This window comes from Betta splendens, chromosome 12 (assembly GCF_900634795.4).
Source record: "Betta splendens chromosome 12, fBetSpl5.4, whole genome shotgun sequence".
Classification (NCBI taxonomy): domain Eukaryota; kingdom Metazoa; phylum Chordata; class Actinopteri; order Anabantiformes; family Osphronemidae; genus Betta; species Betta splendens.
The window spans coordinates 4,574,121-4,589,562 of record NC_040892.2 but is presented as its reverse complement, the minus strand read 5'-3'; the positions used below and the strand labels follow the sequence as shown (position 1 = coordinate 4,589,562).

The 15,442-nt window shown below is 50.4% G+C and overlaps 1 protein-coding gene across 3 annotated transcripts; it reads right to left on the bottom strand.

The window, feature by feature from the left end:
* Positions 1 to 826: 826 nt before the first annotated feature.
* On the bottom strand, positions 827 to 15,174 carry setd1ba (SET domain containing 1B, histone lysine methyltransferase a). 3 transcript variants are annotated; one of them, XM_055513180.1, is made up of 19 exons: positions 12,978 to 13,294; positions 12,599 to 12,750; positions 12,243 to 12,341; positions 11,642 to 11,912; positions 10,596 to 10,717; positions 8,985 to 10,061; positions 6,844 to 7,572; positions 6,512 to 6,676; positions 6,338 to 6,431; positions 6,057 to 6,268; positions 5,929 to 5,983; positions 5,493 to 5,834; positions 5,273 to 5,401; positions 4,179 to 4,819; positions 3,849 to 4,016; positions 3,596 to 3,721; positions 3,314 to 3,433; positions 2,978 to 3,115; positions 827 to 2,865 (listed from the first exon to the last, which is right to left on the bottom strand). In XM_055513180.1, the coding sequence occupies exons 1-19, from the start codon at positions 13,036 to 13,038 to the stop codon at positions 2,692 to 2,694; spliced, it is 4,875 nt and encodes a 1,624-aa protein (XP_055369155.1). In that variant the 5' UTR covers positions 13,039 to 13,294; the 3' UTR covers positions 827 to 2,691. The 3 variants fall into 3 exon arrangements, with proteins under 3 accessions (XP_055369155.1, XP_055369154.1, XP_055369153.1); XM_055513179.1 differs by lacking the exon at positions 12,978 to 13,294 and adding an exon at positions 15,058 to 15,174 and having other exon boundaries at positions 4,179 to 5,401; XM_055513178.1 differs by having other exon boundaries at positions 4,179 to 5,401.
* Between the last annotated feature and the right edge of the window lie 268 nt (positions 15,175 to 15,442).

The window sequence follows — 15,442 nt, the reverse complement described above, 5'->3', positions numbered from 1 at the left end:
AGTAATACTACTAATAATAATAATAATAATGACTGAAGCGGTTTTGCATGTTTGCTCAGTAAACTCAGGTCAGTTCAGTGAAGCTGTTGTTTCCTTAATGCACGTCAATGCACCACAGGCATCGTTAATGGGACTGGCAACACCTGTGTTGTGTTCGCATGAATGCCGTGAAAATGGCCAAACAGTCCATTTAAAGATGCCTTCAGGGACGCGGCCGCTGAGCTGACTACTGCGCAAATAGAAGCACTTTCCATATGCAAAACATTACTATGATGAACGGATGCAAAACAGCTGGGAAACTAGTAATTATCACTCACGTGGGTTAAAGTTCAGAGTCTTTCTTTGCTTTTCAAATCTGCTTTAACACAATGAATATACATTACATACATTATTGTCGTGTGGTTAAGGGTTTTACATCTGACCTGTGTGTGTGTGTGTGTGTGTGTGTCCTGCTGTCACAACCTACACACACTCACTGTAAAGCCTCTCTCTCTCTCTGCCTGTCTGAGTGGAAGGCTGCACACGTTCACTCAGCAGCAGCTAAATTTAGCCATTTAAACAGTCAACAACAGAAGAGTGAAGTCAGCAGTAGGTCGCCTTCGGGTCGGGTTCAAGTCAGGTTGACAATAAGATGCAGTTACATAAGAGTCTTGTGTTTAGAGAGAGAGCAATAGCAGGACATTAACAAGTGGAAGCTGTATGTGAAACCAGTGTGAGGCATCATATGACTGGGTTCCAGCCCAAACGGGCCTGACACAGACTCATTGTTTCCAGCTGCTGTCTCCTGTTTCATCCGGAGGCTTCAAGAAAAGACGAGTTCCATGGGTTTATGCAAAAAATTGCTTTATTTCCATTTTTCCTTTTTCATACATTTGTCGTGTAATAAATAGACACGGGAGACGGGCTGAGGCTTCATTCCTGCTCCCGTGCCGATTCTGCACCTTTTCATTTTTTTTCCACATCGCAAACAACTTCTCATAGATTTTACAACAGAAAATAAAAAAAGCTTGACACAAGCTGAATTTCCTGCTACCAGCTCACCACTCGCCTCATGTTACATAGACCTCTGAGCTCGTAGCAAATCCCAGGGAACAAAAATATATATATTTATATAGTATTCACAGTTACAGTATTTACACATTACAAAGCAAATGGGCTGAAAATCAAGACGTTTCTACAAGAAACAATCTTTCAAAAAGGGAAGTGGAGAATTTTCCTGTACACAGTGGACCTTTTATTTAAATAAACAAGCTTCTGACCCCTCAGATTCCTTTTACAGATCCCTGAAAATAGTTTTAAATACTCAGTCTTTTGCTTAAAAAAAGAGCGAGAGAGATGCATCTTAAAAGTGTTTCCCCTGTGAAGATAAAAAATTTTAGATCTTCTGTACAAGTCATCATTTACAAGTTACACATTGACGTTGAAACGAGGATCCAACTGAATGAATAGCAGTTACTGACTTGGTCTTTAAGAGCTTAGAGAGAAAAGGGGGGCGACTGGCTGAGAAGCAGAAGTGCAGGCCTTGAATGCATTCATAAGTATTCATCTTAGTAGGGACAGAGACACAACAACCCCCGCACTACCGTGGACCGATCTGCTGGGTTGTGGAAACACTGTCATCTCGTAGCAAACGTTCGACCCGCTAAATAAACCAGTGGAGAAGAGAGAGAACGGGAGGCAGCTGAAGGTAAACAAACGTCATCCCAGGTCCACGAGTGAGAGAAAAGAGAACCAGACGGTGGTTCTGTTCAGGGAACGTTGCTCTGATGCAACACTTGTGTGTCGCCTGTCTGCTCGGGTCGGGCGCCGACAGCTACACATTCATATGGCACGGTTCTGTCCTCCGTGTTGCCCCGATGCAGACGAGTCAGAACCAGGACCGACCGATTGCTGGCCTTCTGCTCTGTGACCTCCAGGGGGCAGTGCACTCACATCATCGCTTCCACATGCACACAAACACTGAGATGTGATGATAAATACCCTCAATCAGAAGCCCTTCCACACACGCACACGTGCACGCACGCACGCACACACACACACACACACACACACACACATAGTGTCTTTGAAAAAAACACGCAAGTAAAGAATCACCTTAGCGGAACTGGAGAACATTGAAATATGGTTGAATACAAATGATGCACGCCCACTTCAGCTTTTGCATAAACCATTTGTGTTGCTTGCGTTGCCGCGGAGGCAGCGCTGGGGTCTGCCGTCGCCCCGCTCGCTGCTGCTGGGTGCTAAGCGGGCGTCCGCCCCCCTGGCTCTGACCACGTCTGTTCCCACAGGGAGGCCTTTTCCCAGTGGGCTTGTGCATCTCAAAGTTTTAGTGAGCAGCTAATCATGTGCGTTTATGTCGTCTGGTACCCGGTGTGGTGTACGTAAAGCTTATGAGACTTATGAGGGGCTGGGGGTGTAAAACTGCACAAACTGTGACTGTTGGTGGAAGGAATCGCACTGAAATACTGTTTGATGCCTGGTGGGGGGGGTTCTACTGCACCAGCAAGTCAAGTGTTTTGTAAATTCACTGGGTCACTGGCAAACATAAAAAAAACGATGCGTTTTTCATCTCGAGAGCACCATAAATCGTAAACAATCTAGAGTTTAATGTGTGTAGAGTGCTGCACCGGTCGACTTGCAGGCTGCGCCCCCTCGCTCCTCCTCGCCGGGCGTTCGGCCCCCGGGGTGCTGTTAGTTCAACGTTCCCCTGCAGTTCTCGGCCCCACACAAACAGGGGATCTTCTCGTCCTCGATGGGGAACTTGTAGTCGTACGTGATCTCCTCGTTGACGTTGATGGGCTGCCGGGAGTAGATCACGATCTTCTTCTGAGACTCCACTGTGATGACCTTCGCATAACAATTAGGCTGAAGAATAAGACGCAGACATGGTTAATAAAAGTTTGCTTAAGGAGTTGGAAATTTCCTCCACTGCTTCTGAAGCTACTATGAAGTGATGCCGCGGGGGTCGTCGTCTTACGTTGCAGCTGTGGTTGATGAAGCGGGCAAAGTTGCCGCATTTGGTGGCGTCTATGATGGTGTCGTGGTCAACGCGGAACATGTAGCTGCTGCCGATGCCTTCCTCCTCGTAGCGCTTCTCCCGCATGTCGGCGATCACCTGGACAGGAAGGAGTCAAAATCCACTGAGTCTCCAGCTTCACATGAGAAACTGTGTCTCGCTGTGACATGAAGGTGAATGACGCCATGTGTGCGATTGTTCACGTCAATCACAGGAATTCATGAACTGAGGATTCATTCATTAGCTCCTTAGACCCAGACAGACTAGACTGAACGGGTCAAATGAAGCGCCTCTCACCTGTCTGATGTTCTGTCCCACATACTCAATCACCATCTCATCAGCAGCGATGGGCTCCATGGCAAACAGACCCCAGTCGTGGATGTGCGACTTGCAGAATCTGATCTTCTTCTTACGGAACTAAAGAGGAAAAAAAGTTCATAGAGTGTCACTTGCTTAATTATTAGCTGCGAGTGCATTCCTAATATGATGAATTTCTACTTTTGACACTTACATAACACAAATCACACGCTCATCGAAAACTACGGCCACTAGCCTGAAGGTCCGTTTGCTTCTACTCACCTTCAGCTGGTTGAACTTCAGCAGGTCGCTGTCGCATGCGAACGACGAGAGCAACCGCCGCTGCTCCGAGCGCCGCTCCGAGCCGGCCCTGGTCGAGGCGTGCACCTGCGCGGGGATGCTCATGCCCTGAAGACAGAGGGACGAGTCAGACCTTCTCATGACGAGCCCACACAAACTCCCCTGACGCTTCTATGAGCACACTCTAATAAACCCCTACAGACTCCTGCACCATCATTTTCACCCTCCCGCCCACCTGCGTGTCCACCGGCGGCTCCTCCGACTGCAGCCGTGTGCTCTGCAGGTACTTGATCTTGTCCTTCTTGTCGATCTTGTAGTATCCCTCGCTCCTGGCGCAGCCGGTCATGTGGTCTCTCATGCCGTCGTCTCTCCTCTTCTTCTTCACTCCTGGGATGTTGGTAGGTGCAGCGGAGTCAAGGAAGAAACTGAAAAGACTTTGGACCTCACTCAGCAAGCACTTGCACATTTCCACCACCAGGGGGCGATATAAGAGTTCCTCAACTAGTGGTTTAGTTCAAAAGTACTGATAGTTTGTAAAAAATCATTAATAATAGCAAAGGATATGAGGATGGTTGACCCAGAGTGTGTCGTTGAGCCAGTCGTTGCCATTGTCCTGCAGAAGCATCTTGTCGTACGTGATCTGCAGAAGGTGAATGTCCTCCTCATCGATGCCCTCGTTCCAGATGTCGTAGAGGATGGTCATCTCCTCGAAGTCCGACCGCGGTTTGTAGTACGAGCGTGGAGGCGTGGTGACAGGGGACAGGCTGTCCAGCAGCATCTCCTCCCAGTTCCGCCGCGCCCTCCTCACCGGCTTCACGGCCACCGGCGCCTCGTCTTCGTACGACTGGAAGCCGTCTTCCGCGGGCAGCACCGTCTGAGGCTCCGGCTCAGACAGCTTTTGTATGGAAACGCCTCTGAGACGCGAGTCGTGAGACGGAGTGGTGGACTCGACCGAGACCTCCAGAGACTCCGCAGCCGCCGGGATCTTTTTGGTTTTAGGCCGCCCGGGCTTCTTCTTTGACGCGGCAGAGTCTGATGGCACGTGGAGGTCCGCGGTGAGGCCCGCGGGCAGGTCTCCAGGGACGCTGGCCGAGTCCTCTGTGCCGGCTGACAGGGCCTGGTCAGGCAGCGCGCTGACGGGCGGCTCCTTAAAAACGGACCGGTCGCCCAGACTCTCGGAGGATACTTTCCTGTTAAGAGTCAGCGCTGTGGGGTCAGGGAACACAGGGGTGAAGGTTAAGTCTCTTCCTGGAGTGCGTGGGATTCCAGCGCTAAGAACAGGAGACTGAGCAGGATACGAGAAGGGGCTACCGGGGATGTGAGGGGAGCTAAGCAACAGGCTGCTGCCCGTGAGAGGAGCGTCGCTACCTGGGGTGTTGGGGACCGTGTCGGTGCTCTGGGACTTGGCGCGCTCCAGCAGATCCCTGCCCGGCGTGCGCGGTACGTCCTCGTCTGTGGGGAGCCGCGCCCGCTGGGGGACGTTGGCTAGGGGCCCGGGGGGCGGGTGAAGGAGGGAGCGGCCTTCTATCGCCGGGTGAGTAGGGAGAGGCAGGTGCATTGAGGAGGCAGAGGCGGGTTTGGGAACAGCAGCGTTAGGATCTAGCGGCGACGGGAGCGAGTGGCCGGGGGCGCGGGCTACTTCCTCGGGCTCTCCTTTACCTTTGGCTTTCGCCTCCTGGTCGCTGTCAGGCAGGGCTCCTGTGGGAGTGGGAGGCCGAAGGCCGGCAGCGTGCTCCTGGGGCTCCGACTTCACCACAGGAATGTTGCTGTTCACAGTGACGTCTCGCTCTTTGACCACAAGACAAGAACAGGATATTTATTTTAAACACTCCATTGAAGCGTTTCACATGATGAATGCACGTCGGGAGCTGACGCTCACCTGCGATGCCTTCGGGCGACGGCGGCTTCAGGTCTTCAGTCGCCTCCTTGGAGCTTGGTGGTCTACGTTTGAGAGCATCCTCCAGTCCCACAGGGCTCGGCGATGCAGCGTCCGGCTCCGCCTCTTCATCAGAAGAGGAGGAGGAGGAGGACGACGACGAAGAGGATGAAGATGACAACGATGTTTCAGCTCCTCTGCGCTCGTCCTCCAGGACCGCAGCCACCGCCTTCTCCTCCTCCCCGTCACTTTCGTCCTCCTCCGAGCTTAACTCGTACTCGGAGGAGTCGTCGCTCCCAGCGGAGGAGCCGGAGCTCGCTTTGGAGGACGCCGAACTTTCTGCCTCTGGAAAAAAAACGGGTAAAAAAAAATAAAGTCAAATGTAGGAAGTCTGTTATAAAAAGAAATCAGCGATATTGTAGTAAGTTATTAAAAATACCGTCATCAGATGAATCTGAAGACGAGCTCTCACTGGACGAGTCTCCCTCGCTTTCCTATAGCGTAAATTCACATCATAAGAATAAATCCAGTACAAACAATAACCTGACTTTATTCAGTGACGCTTACTTTGTCAGACGACAGCCTGTCCGCAGCCTCCGCGTCCTCGCGCTCCTCCTCTCTGTCCGACAGGGACTCCTCCTCCTTCCCTGACGTGTCCACCTCCTCCTCTCCCTCGCTGTCCAGTTCTGGCGGGCGTGAGTGGCGTCGCTTCGCAGACATGCTGTCGCTGTCCATTTTGGAGTCATCCGAGGGGAGCTCAGCTGGGTCTCGATCTCGGTCTGGCAGAATCGACCCGTTAGCGTTCGTGGACCGCACAGCGACAGAGCACAGAGTGTTTGGTTGCTCACCTTCGTCCTCCAGCTCGTCGTCCACAGGGGTGGACGGTCGGGCCCGTTTGGTGTCACTCGCTGCTGCCGCCTCAGGTGGATCCTTCCTTTTCACCTGAGCACAACCACAAAACAAGGCGGCGTCAGCGACGGAACTGCTTCCTCCCAGTTCCGTCGCTCAGACTCAAAGCTCACCTTGAAGGAGGGCAGGCGGATGGCTCCTCGCAAGCCGATTCCCAGGCCCATTCCCTCGTAGCCCAGTCCCTCGACCTTGTTCCAGTTCTCCAGACCCGGACAAATGAGCGGTTTGGGTTTGTCTTCCTCTTTCCCCTCTGCACCTTTCACTGGGGTCAAAGACGCCTGGAAAAAGAACACGACTTTCAGATGTAGCTTCTGTGTTAGACACACAAGCAACACAAAGCTCAGATCATCACTCATCCATAAATGACCACGGCCCTGATTTGTGTCAATATAATAGAGTAAAGTATCCAGATGCTCATGTGTAGAACTATATAGTGAAGCCTTACCTTTGCCGAGCGTTCCTTCTTTTCCCACCATTCATCAAAGGCTCTAAACGCCACCACCTCCACCATCTTGCGGTTGAGGTCCCTCTTCATGATGGCCTTTAGTTCCTTGACGATGACCAGCAGGACGCCGTCAACAGTCGCCTTGTGCGGATCCTCCTTTTTAGTGTCGTACCCAGGAGGAGGAACCGTCGGGTTGAACTTTGGTATACTGGGATGCTGCCAATGTTGCCCATGTGCCCCGGCACCTGCAGGCATGGCGCCCATAGACAGAGGAGGGTAAGGGCCGCCGAACGGCCCGGACGCGCTGTCCATGAAATGCGGGTACGGATAAGACTGAGCCATGCGGCTCAGCATCTGCTGCTGCATCTGGAACGACATGGGAACCGTGCTCCACTGTTCCCACCGCAAGCAGTTCATCAGCTCTATCTGCATCATGGGCATCATACCATGAGCGTAGGGGCTCATGTGCGGCAGCATGTGTGGAGGCACTCCGTGATGGGCGGCTAGATGGGCGGGCATGGTGGAGTGGGGGCCCAGGTGGGGGTGCGGGATGGGGAAGCCGGCCTGATGCGGCAGCGGGGGGAAGCCGGGAGGGGGCATGGGAATGGTCTGCATGGGGGACACGGCTGAGTTGACCACGATGCCCTTGCCACATTCTCCACTGGTGATTGGCGTCCCGGGCATCTCGTCGTCAGAGATCTCCATGTCTTCTCCTGACGACTGATGGCCCTGTGGGAAAGAACAGCCTGTCACGATGCCAGGTAAACGACTGTATTCAGGGGGAAACCTGATCATTTTCTCTTTGTATCAGCCTCAGACAAACACTCTACTTATGAAAACCTTGAGATAAGATCAAAAATCCAGTCAAGTAAGGAAACAGGTGAAAGTGTTTTATCAAGTGCTTCCATTAATATTATCATAGATGAGGCTGGGTGCTGGGAATTATCATACATTTTCCTGTTTTGGTGAAAAAACACATTTAATGCTAATGTTAAATCTAAGCAGACAGAAAAGCTTTGTCTGCTTCAATCAGACAGAATCCGATCTAAGAACCAGTAAAAAGCATGATGTACTTCTCCTAACTTTCAATGCTTGAGAGTTTGTGATACTGAAAAAGCTAATGAGTGGGTTTCTAATAGAAGGCTGAAACCCGGGCAGATTTATCACACAAGAGCGGCAGAGTTCAAAGTTTAACAGTCCAACGCAGCCGAGCCGTCAGCATTCCTCTAAACACAGACGCTGGCCCACGCTTTGATACTGTAATAATAAATATGAATGAAAGACTGGTGTCATCACATCGCTGCAGACATCGCTCCCCTGTCGTTTCATATTATTGAAGGATCTCCGTTCCACTGGCTGCAGGAGTGAAACCACGCGGAGCAGACCCAGCATGGGAGCGGCGTCGTTACCCAAATGACCTGTTTGGACTGTTTGCTTTGCGATAACTCGAAATGCGAGAGCGGAGCGGCCGCAGCCAATCGGCACCGCCGGGGCGCAGCAGAACCAGGAAGCGCGGCGCCGGACGGGGCAACAGCCAAACTGTGTTTTCCTCCGCGCGAGCACGTGCGGTTAGCGTTAGAAAGAGGAAACAAGAAGCTTCATTTCCCCCCCGACAGCAGAACGGCTCCTGTGTCTCCGCTCAAAGCGCAGCGTCGGGTGCAGAAACACAAGATGCTGCTGCTGTGATTACAACAGGGAGCGCAACTTAATACAAAACGTGGAGGTGTTTGTGAGAGCTACGCGTCTAAAAACGTCTCATTCACGACTCCTTTGTCCGACGTTTAAGATCAAACTGCGCTGCACCCAGTCAGCAGTTAACACACCTTCAGAGGGACCCTCACACACCGAATGTGGTGAAACCGGAATTTCCTTTACAAACTGAACAACAGTGAAACAAAAGAGAAAGTTCGCTACTACCACCTTGCAGTGAAACTAGACCTCACTTCCTGGTCCGTGTAACTGTCATTTTCAGCTGTGAGTAAATATCAGCCACACTATCAACCCATCCAGACTATTAATACTAAGTAACTGTAGCCCATTTGGCAGCTAATGAGGTGATAAACACAGGGAGGCATGCGCTTGTTATTTGTCCATGCATCTACACAGTTTTCAAACGAAAGGTGGGAAAACTCGAGTCTTACCGTGTCCATTTTTTCAGTGGGGCTCTGACCTTTGAGGTCACTGTTTGTCTTCTCGTGGACAGTAGGGCTGACTCTGTTGACCTGAGAGGCGGTTCCAGGGATCGGCTCCTCGTCCTCCGAGTCCGGCAGTGGGGTCGGACTGATGTCCTCCAGGCCCGTGCTGGGGGGCCGGGAGTTCTGCTGGCCGCCCTGGGAGCCGCTCGTGTAAGGGGGGATTGGGGAAAGCTGAGAGGACGAGGAGGAAATGGGACTTCCCTCCATTCGCACCTCAGTGTCCGAGTCCCGCTCCTCGAGGAACGGCAGCAGTTTTGTCCTTTTCTCCTTGAGGAGCATCTCGATGCGGGAATCCAGGCTGTTGCGCTCTGGGTCCAGAGCGGGGGAGCCGGGCGAAGGGCAGCGCTCGGGCGTCTGAGGAGGAGGGGTCGTTGGATGGGGCTCGGGCGGGGGTTCGGGGATGGGGGGAGTCTCTGGTCGGTCTTTGACGGGCAGAAAGTCAGTGGCAGCTGCCAGGGGCGGCTGCGGCGGTCGGAGGTACTCGCCATCCCTTTGGGCTGGGTGATGGAAGGCGGGCTCCGACGGGGGGAACGCGGGGGGCAGAGGGGTCTGGTAGGGCGAGAAGGCAGACTTGAAGTTGGGGGTGGCGGGAGGAGGCGCGGCGTAGGCGAAGGAGGAGGTGGAGGGGGGCGGTTCGGGCGGCGTGACCTGGTGCGGTTTGACGGGAGCCTGTTCGGGAATCGTACTGCGGTACATGCTGCGGTACTGCGGCCGCTCCGGCCTGCGGTTGTACGCATCCTGGAACTTGCTCTCGTGCCTCCGGGGCTTGTAACCTCCAGAGCTCTCCGGCCGGCCGGACTGGTACGCAGGCGTAGACTGCCGGCTGGAATAGCTGGAGTCTTGGGAGAAAGGCGTCCCTGCCTGGTGGGGAGTATGGGGGGTTCCCTGGGACTGAGGGGTGTCCTGCCTGAGGCTGGAGTAGCCCGTCTCCTGCGACAGAGGAGTGGTGGAGCTACTGGGAGGCAGCGTCGCTCCCACAGCAGACACGCTGCTCTCTGATAGTCGGCGGATGGACGCGCAGGCCTTGGAAGAGAAAGATAGAGCGAAGAGGAGGTCAGTCAAACCTCTACTATGCAGAAAAAAAGAAATTACGAAATATCTCATGACATTTCATTTTGACTCTGTTAATCTGTGGCTTTCAGCCTCAGCCTGAAGGCGATGTCGTCGTGAAGAATTGCTGGATGTTTATTTCCAAATAAATTTGATCGTGTTCGCCTGATCGTTTCAAATACCAAGTGTAGTTGGGCACGGCGCCCGCGGGATCTCACGCCACGGGGCCAAAGTGCACATTTGAGTGGCTTTGTGATCCCAATCCACACACACGAGCCTGGGTAACATTTCCTCTGCTCTACTCCACCACCTGGTGCACTGATACAATCGATAACAGATAAGGATTTCAACTTAGCACCCAGCTGGTTAGTTTCTACAACGCTTTCACCAATAACAGGAGACATGAACTATATCATATCAGAAACTAAATCTACATGGTCACAGATTAGGAAGCAATTTAAAACTATAACCAAAAAACCTTGTGCATAATAATTAAAGACTATTTACCTCTAAGGCTTTTGCCAGACTTCGAGGGGAGACTTCCCTGGCTTCCTCTCCACCAACAGGCAGGGTCCGCGGAGTGTAGCTGCCATTCATCAGGAGCTGGTAGTACCGGAGGCGATTCTCACCTGTGTGTGTGGACAGATGCCAAGTTTATATAGCAGACTCGCAGCTCCTGCACTTCATTTAAACTAATACGATATGATTTAAATAACAGTGATTACTCGCTGGGAAGATAAACTCAAAGCCAGATATCTGAGGCAACATAAAGCTAATGCAGTAAGATATTTTGTCTCACAAAGTTATATCATGTAGTTATATGCCTGTCTCCACAGCATCTGTGAACTATAAACACAATAATAAGTAAAAATATTTACTCCCTGACATATTTGTTGATATAAAACATGATGGATACATAGGTGCGAGAGTAACATGGCCAAACAATAACTCTACACTTCTTACAAAAACACTTTATATTAAGAAAAAAAGTGCAATGTTGCCGAGATAATATTAGAGAATATCAGTAACCAAATAGAGCATATTTTTATATACACTAAAAAAACACCATTTATTATTTCTGACTATATAAGCACATATGCAAAACTGTTGCCAGTCAAATACTAAATAGTTTGCTCTGTCTTAATAGTCAATGACTTCGCTGCTTTGCATGAAAAACAACAGACCTTTTTGGGTCCCAGCGCTGCTACAGATCACTTCACTTCACCAAAAGGCTAAACGAATTTTCAGAGCTTTCTATTAAAAATTAATCAGCGCGGTCTTAGTGAAGGGGAGCGCACCAGGACAGACTGGTTTCTGTTTGTTTACAAGTCTGAAATTAGACACAGTGGGAGTACGGCACCCTCGGCTCACGGCTCGTGGGAGCACGCTTAGATTCTATGAAATTGAATTACCCCACGTTACCAGGCAACGCGTTACATTGACACACGTGACTGATGTCCCTTTTTATCATTTAGCTCAAAGCGTCGCATTGTTTTAAACATGCCGTCTCGTGCGCGAACGCGACTTACGCGTATGAGTGAATCACTGTTTACCTTTTGGGTCCAGCTCCACGTGGATGATGTTTCCCATAACAGACGTGTTGTGGAGCGACTGCACCGCCACCTTGGCGGCTTTCACGCTCTCGAAAACAACTTTGGCTATTCCCAGGTGCTTCTTGTTCTTAGGGTTGTACAAGATCTCGACCTCCTCGATGTCCCCGAATTTTTTGCACATGTCGGTAAGAAATCCCTCCCTGATGTTGTCGTTCAGTCGGGCGAACGTCACCTCCTTCGGAGGCACGGGGCCGATATAACAATCATCGATCTGCAATGAGAATGAGAGGCGTTAATGCTGCGGGGAGCGTCGGGGTTGACGTCGCGCCGCGCGGGGTCCGTCGTGACAGCTGAGCCCGGGACGGCGCCGAGCAGCGCCGCGCTTCCTATGAACGTGCAACCGCGTTAAAAAAACACAAAAAGTCCAAAGATTGCGCCGCCGCGTTAAGTGCGTGTTGTTTTAGCGCCCAACGTCTGTCCGACAATCCTACTTTCACTTGAAACATCCCATAGAGGAGTGAAGGGGGTGTGTCTGCAACTTTTGACAGCACCACTTTTCCTCAAGGAAAAAGCTGCCACCGCACTCTGGCAGCGCCGCTACCTTAAACTTCGGCACCGGCAGGTCCGTCTCCTTGTACTTGGTCCAGAGACGACCGATTCTCGGGTCCCGGACGATGTCCACCGGCGGCATCCCGGGGTTCTGTGGGAGAGGAGCAGAACGGGGGAGGAGGAGGGGGGCACGATGCTGTTAGTCACACTTCACATGGCGCTAACTTGTTGCAAAGTAGTCCTGCGCGAACCGGACGCTTGGCTGATAACGCCGAATCCCACGGACACGCCGTGAAAGATGCGGGAACATTCCCGTGCCCGGCCACGGCCACATTGTAGCCTATCATGGAGGTCGCCCGCTCGGTTACTATTGTAATTGTTGCGTAGCGTCAACGGCGGTCCACTTACGGGCATGCTGAAAGTCTGTCCATCGTAGCGATAGAGTTTGTGCGACCCCTTCTTCAGCGCTGGGTCGATGATCAACTTGTAACTTCTCCAGTGGTGATTCCGTTTCTCCGCCGGGGCGCAGACGGGATGACTGTCCATGCCGTTCGCCAAACCTGAAACGACAGGCAGCGACAAGGAGAAGAGAGCTATCGTGAGGCAACGCTAAATACAGTCCCGTTACCAACCCCCAACACTTTAAAAGAGCCAAACGTTACACATGCATGACTTTAGTGGCGGGGGTAACCCAGCGGAGAGCGAAAACGGGATCTAACGTATATCCCAGTTACGGAAAGCAGGCATTAGGAGGTCTGGAGAAAGAGGAAAAAAAGAACAAGCTTACTTGAACTCTGCTTTCTGCCATGGTCTTCGTTCAATCTGTATCTATCCCCTGACTTGGACATGGTTCGTCCGATCGAGAGATTTCCTTTAATTGATGAAAAGACGAAATCGCTTTCCTTTCGCCGCTTACATTACATGATTTAGCTTGAAGAATACTGCCTCCTTTTCGGCGAGAGCCAACACATATTGTGTGCCTCTGGTCTGTAGCTTCTGTCTCTCCCACAATACACCGCTAGGCTTGCCCACCTCCGACGCTAGCCGCACTTTCGCTACTAACTTCTTTCTCTCCACACTTGTCATATATTTCGGTTATTGTTTTGTGCAGCGTAAAATATTTTGAACGACTTAAACAGTGGCGTTCTCACGCTGACAACGGAATAATAAATATTTTGCGATATCTATTTACTAAACCTCCAAATCCCTTTGTGCCGAATCTGCCGAGTGCATTTACCCAACTGTCAAACACAAGATAGACACAGGGGGCAATATCTCCTTAACGGCCAGTTTGGTCCTAATAAAATGTATTTTATGGCAGGTTTTTCTGCATGGACTCGTGCTCGAGCGAATTCAAACGTGTCTGGACATATAAGCAACCGAAAACAGACAGACGAGAGATGAGCTGCTGTCGAGCTAGTCGCTTACGACTGGCTGTTAGCGTGTACGTCGTGACGGCGGAATCGCCTCAATACGAAACTCCGTTGACTTGGAGTTGAATTTAACAGTCGGTTTTATCGCCTCCAACCGTTGGAACGCGTCACATCTGTGAGCGTTAACCTAAAAACTAGAGCCGAGCCGCGGTGTTAGTGACCGTTTTTTCGCGGTGTACAGTTGTGGATTTGGATATACGTACTCCAAACCGTGTGGATTTCTTATTATCGAACCTTTTCGTTGGGGAAGCGTGCGCTCGGGTTTTTGTTTGACATTGCCTGGTGTATTTTTTTCTTTTTTTTTTTGCAGTGCTCGGGCAATTGGCTGGTTAACAGCGGCAGCTCGGCGAGCCAATCAGAGCGCGGCGGCACCGGAGCCGTCTGCTATTAGAGGCACGGCTCAGGAGTCCTTCAACAGAGAGCAGAGAGAGGGGGCCGAGCGCTCCGGCAGCCATTTTCCTAAAAATACAGGACTCAATGGCCTAGATGGGTTTCCTTTGTACCAAAAGGGATCTTACACTTGGTTTCCTCATCTCTCACGGACTATGATAAAACTATGATTCCTCCTTTTAAAGGATTGAGAAGAAGGAAGAGAATGTGCTGGATGTAATACCCCGTGACATTTTGAGCCTTTTTTCCTCTGCCTGGAATCCATCTTTGTCTTAACTAGGTCATGGCACACCCATACTGTAACAGCATTTATATTTCTAAAGTCAAACGAAACAAAGTGTTGAATAAACAGCTTTTGTGGTTTTGGAGATGTTAAATTAGAGAGAAAAAAAACACAGTTAAACTGACAAAACACGTAATGGCTGGTTGTTGGCATTGCACTTATGGCCTTGTAGGAAATTAGTAGCAATGAGTAAGTTAAATTCTTTTATAACATTTTTTTATTATTTAGTAATGTAAAATACGAGGCATGCAGTTTATGTAATTAAACGTATGTTAACGCCTTATGTGCTATGTGTATTTGATATGTTCACTGACATGGTGACATATGAATATACAGAAACAACCCAGGTTAGGCTGTCTGTCCTGCCACTGCTGCTCACAGGACAGAGAGCAGGTGAAGTAATGGCCCGTTTGCAAAATAGTTTATTCTGCTGCCTGCAATTTAGACTTTTGATTGATCACCCCTTTGCTTTGTTTTATGTCTGTTACTCCCACAACAGCAACGTTAACCTAGTGGCGTGTGTTGCACTCTTCTCTGGAGACAGCTTGAAGCACGACGAGGTTCGTGCTGTTCATTTGCCATTTACGACCCAAACGCGTCCAAAATGTAAACGGCGACTTGACCTTGCTTCAAGGGCATTTTATATTCAACAAATACGGTTATGTTGCCTTTTTAAAATTTTTTTTACAGTTTCTAAAAACAGGTCGTCAAACGTAAGAGTAAACAGATGGAGGGAAAACTCTGGTGGTGAAAATATTTACCTCAGCACTTTGGTGAAATGCAGTTAACAGGCCTAAACGCAGGGACAGGACGAATGCTTTCAGCTTCATCTTCGGATCCTCTAATAGTGGCATTAATAAGGGGAGGGGATGCGTCTTCTGGAAAGGAAAGAATCCATTAGCTCGACAGATAGAGCTCTTTTGAAAACTTTTTTATCAGTGGTAGGCATTGCCTCTCCTCCAGCGAATATGCATCTTCAAGCATCATTTGTGTGGGCAATATGCAAACCATCTCTCTCTCCTTGAAGACAGGATTGCAGTCAAGTGTAACCTCTTCTATTTCGACATTTCTAACTCAGCAACATCATATAAAATCTCAAGGAAGTAATTTGAAAGGTAATGGATTTTGAGCTATTTCACTTTATTT

Coding starts and splice junctions, on each gene's coding strand:
- setd1ba (XM_055513178.1), bottom strand. CDS start 13,038: ATGTCCAAGTCAGGGGATAGATACAGATTGAACGAAGACCATGGCAGA. Junction 12,342..12,598: donor GACAGACTTTCAGCATGCCC/GTAAGTGGACCG, acceptor CCTCTCCCACAG/AACCCCGGGATGCCGCCGGT. Junction 3,116..3,313: donor TGGGACAGAACATCAGACAG/GTGAGAGGCGCT, acceptor CTTCCTGTCCAG/GTGATCGCCGACATGCGGGA.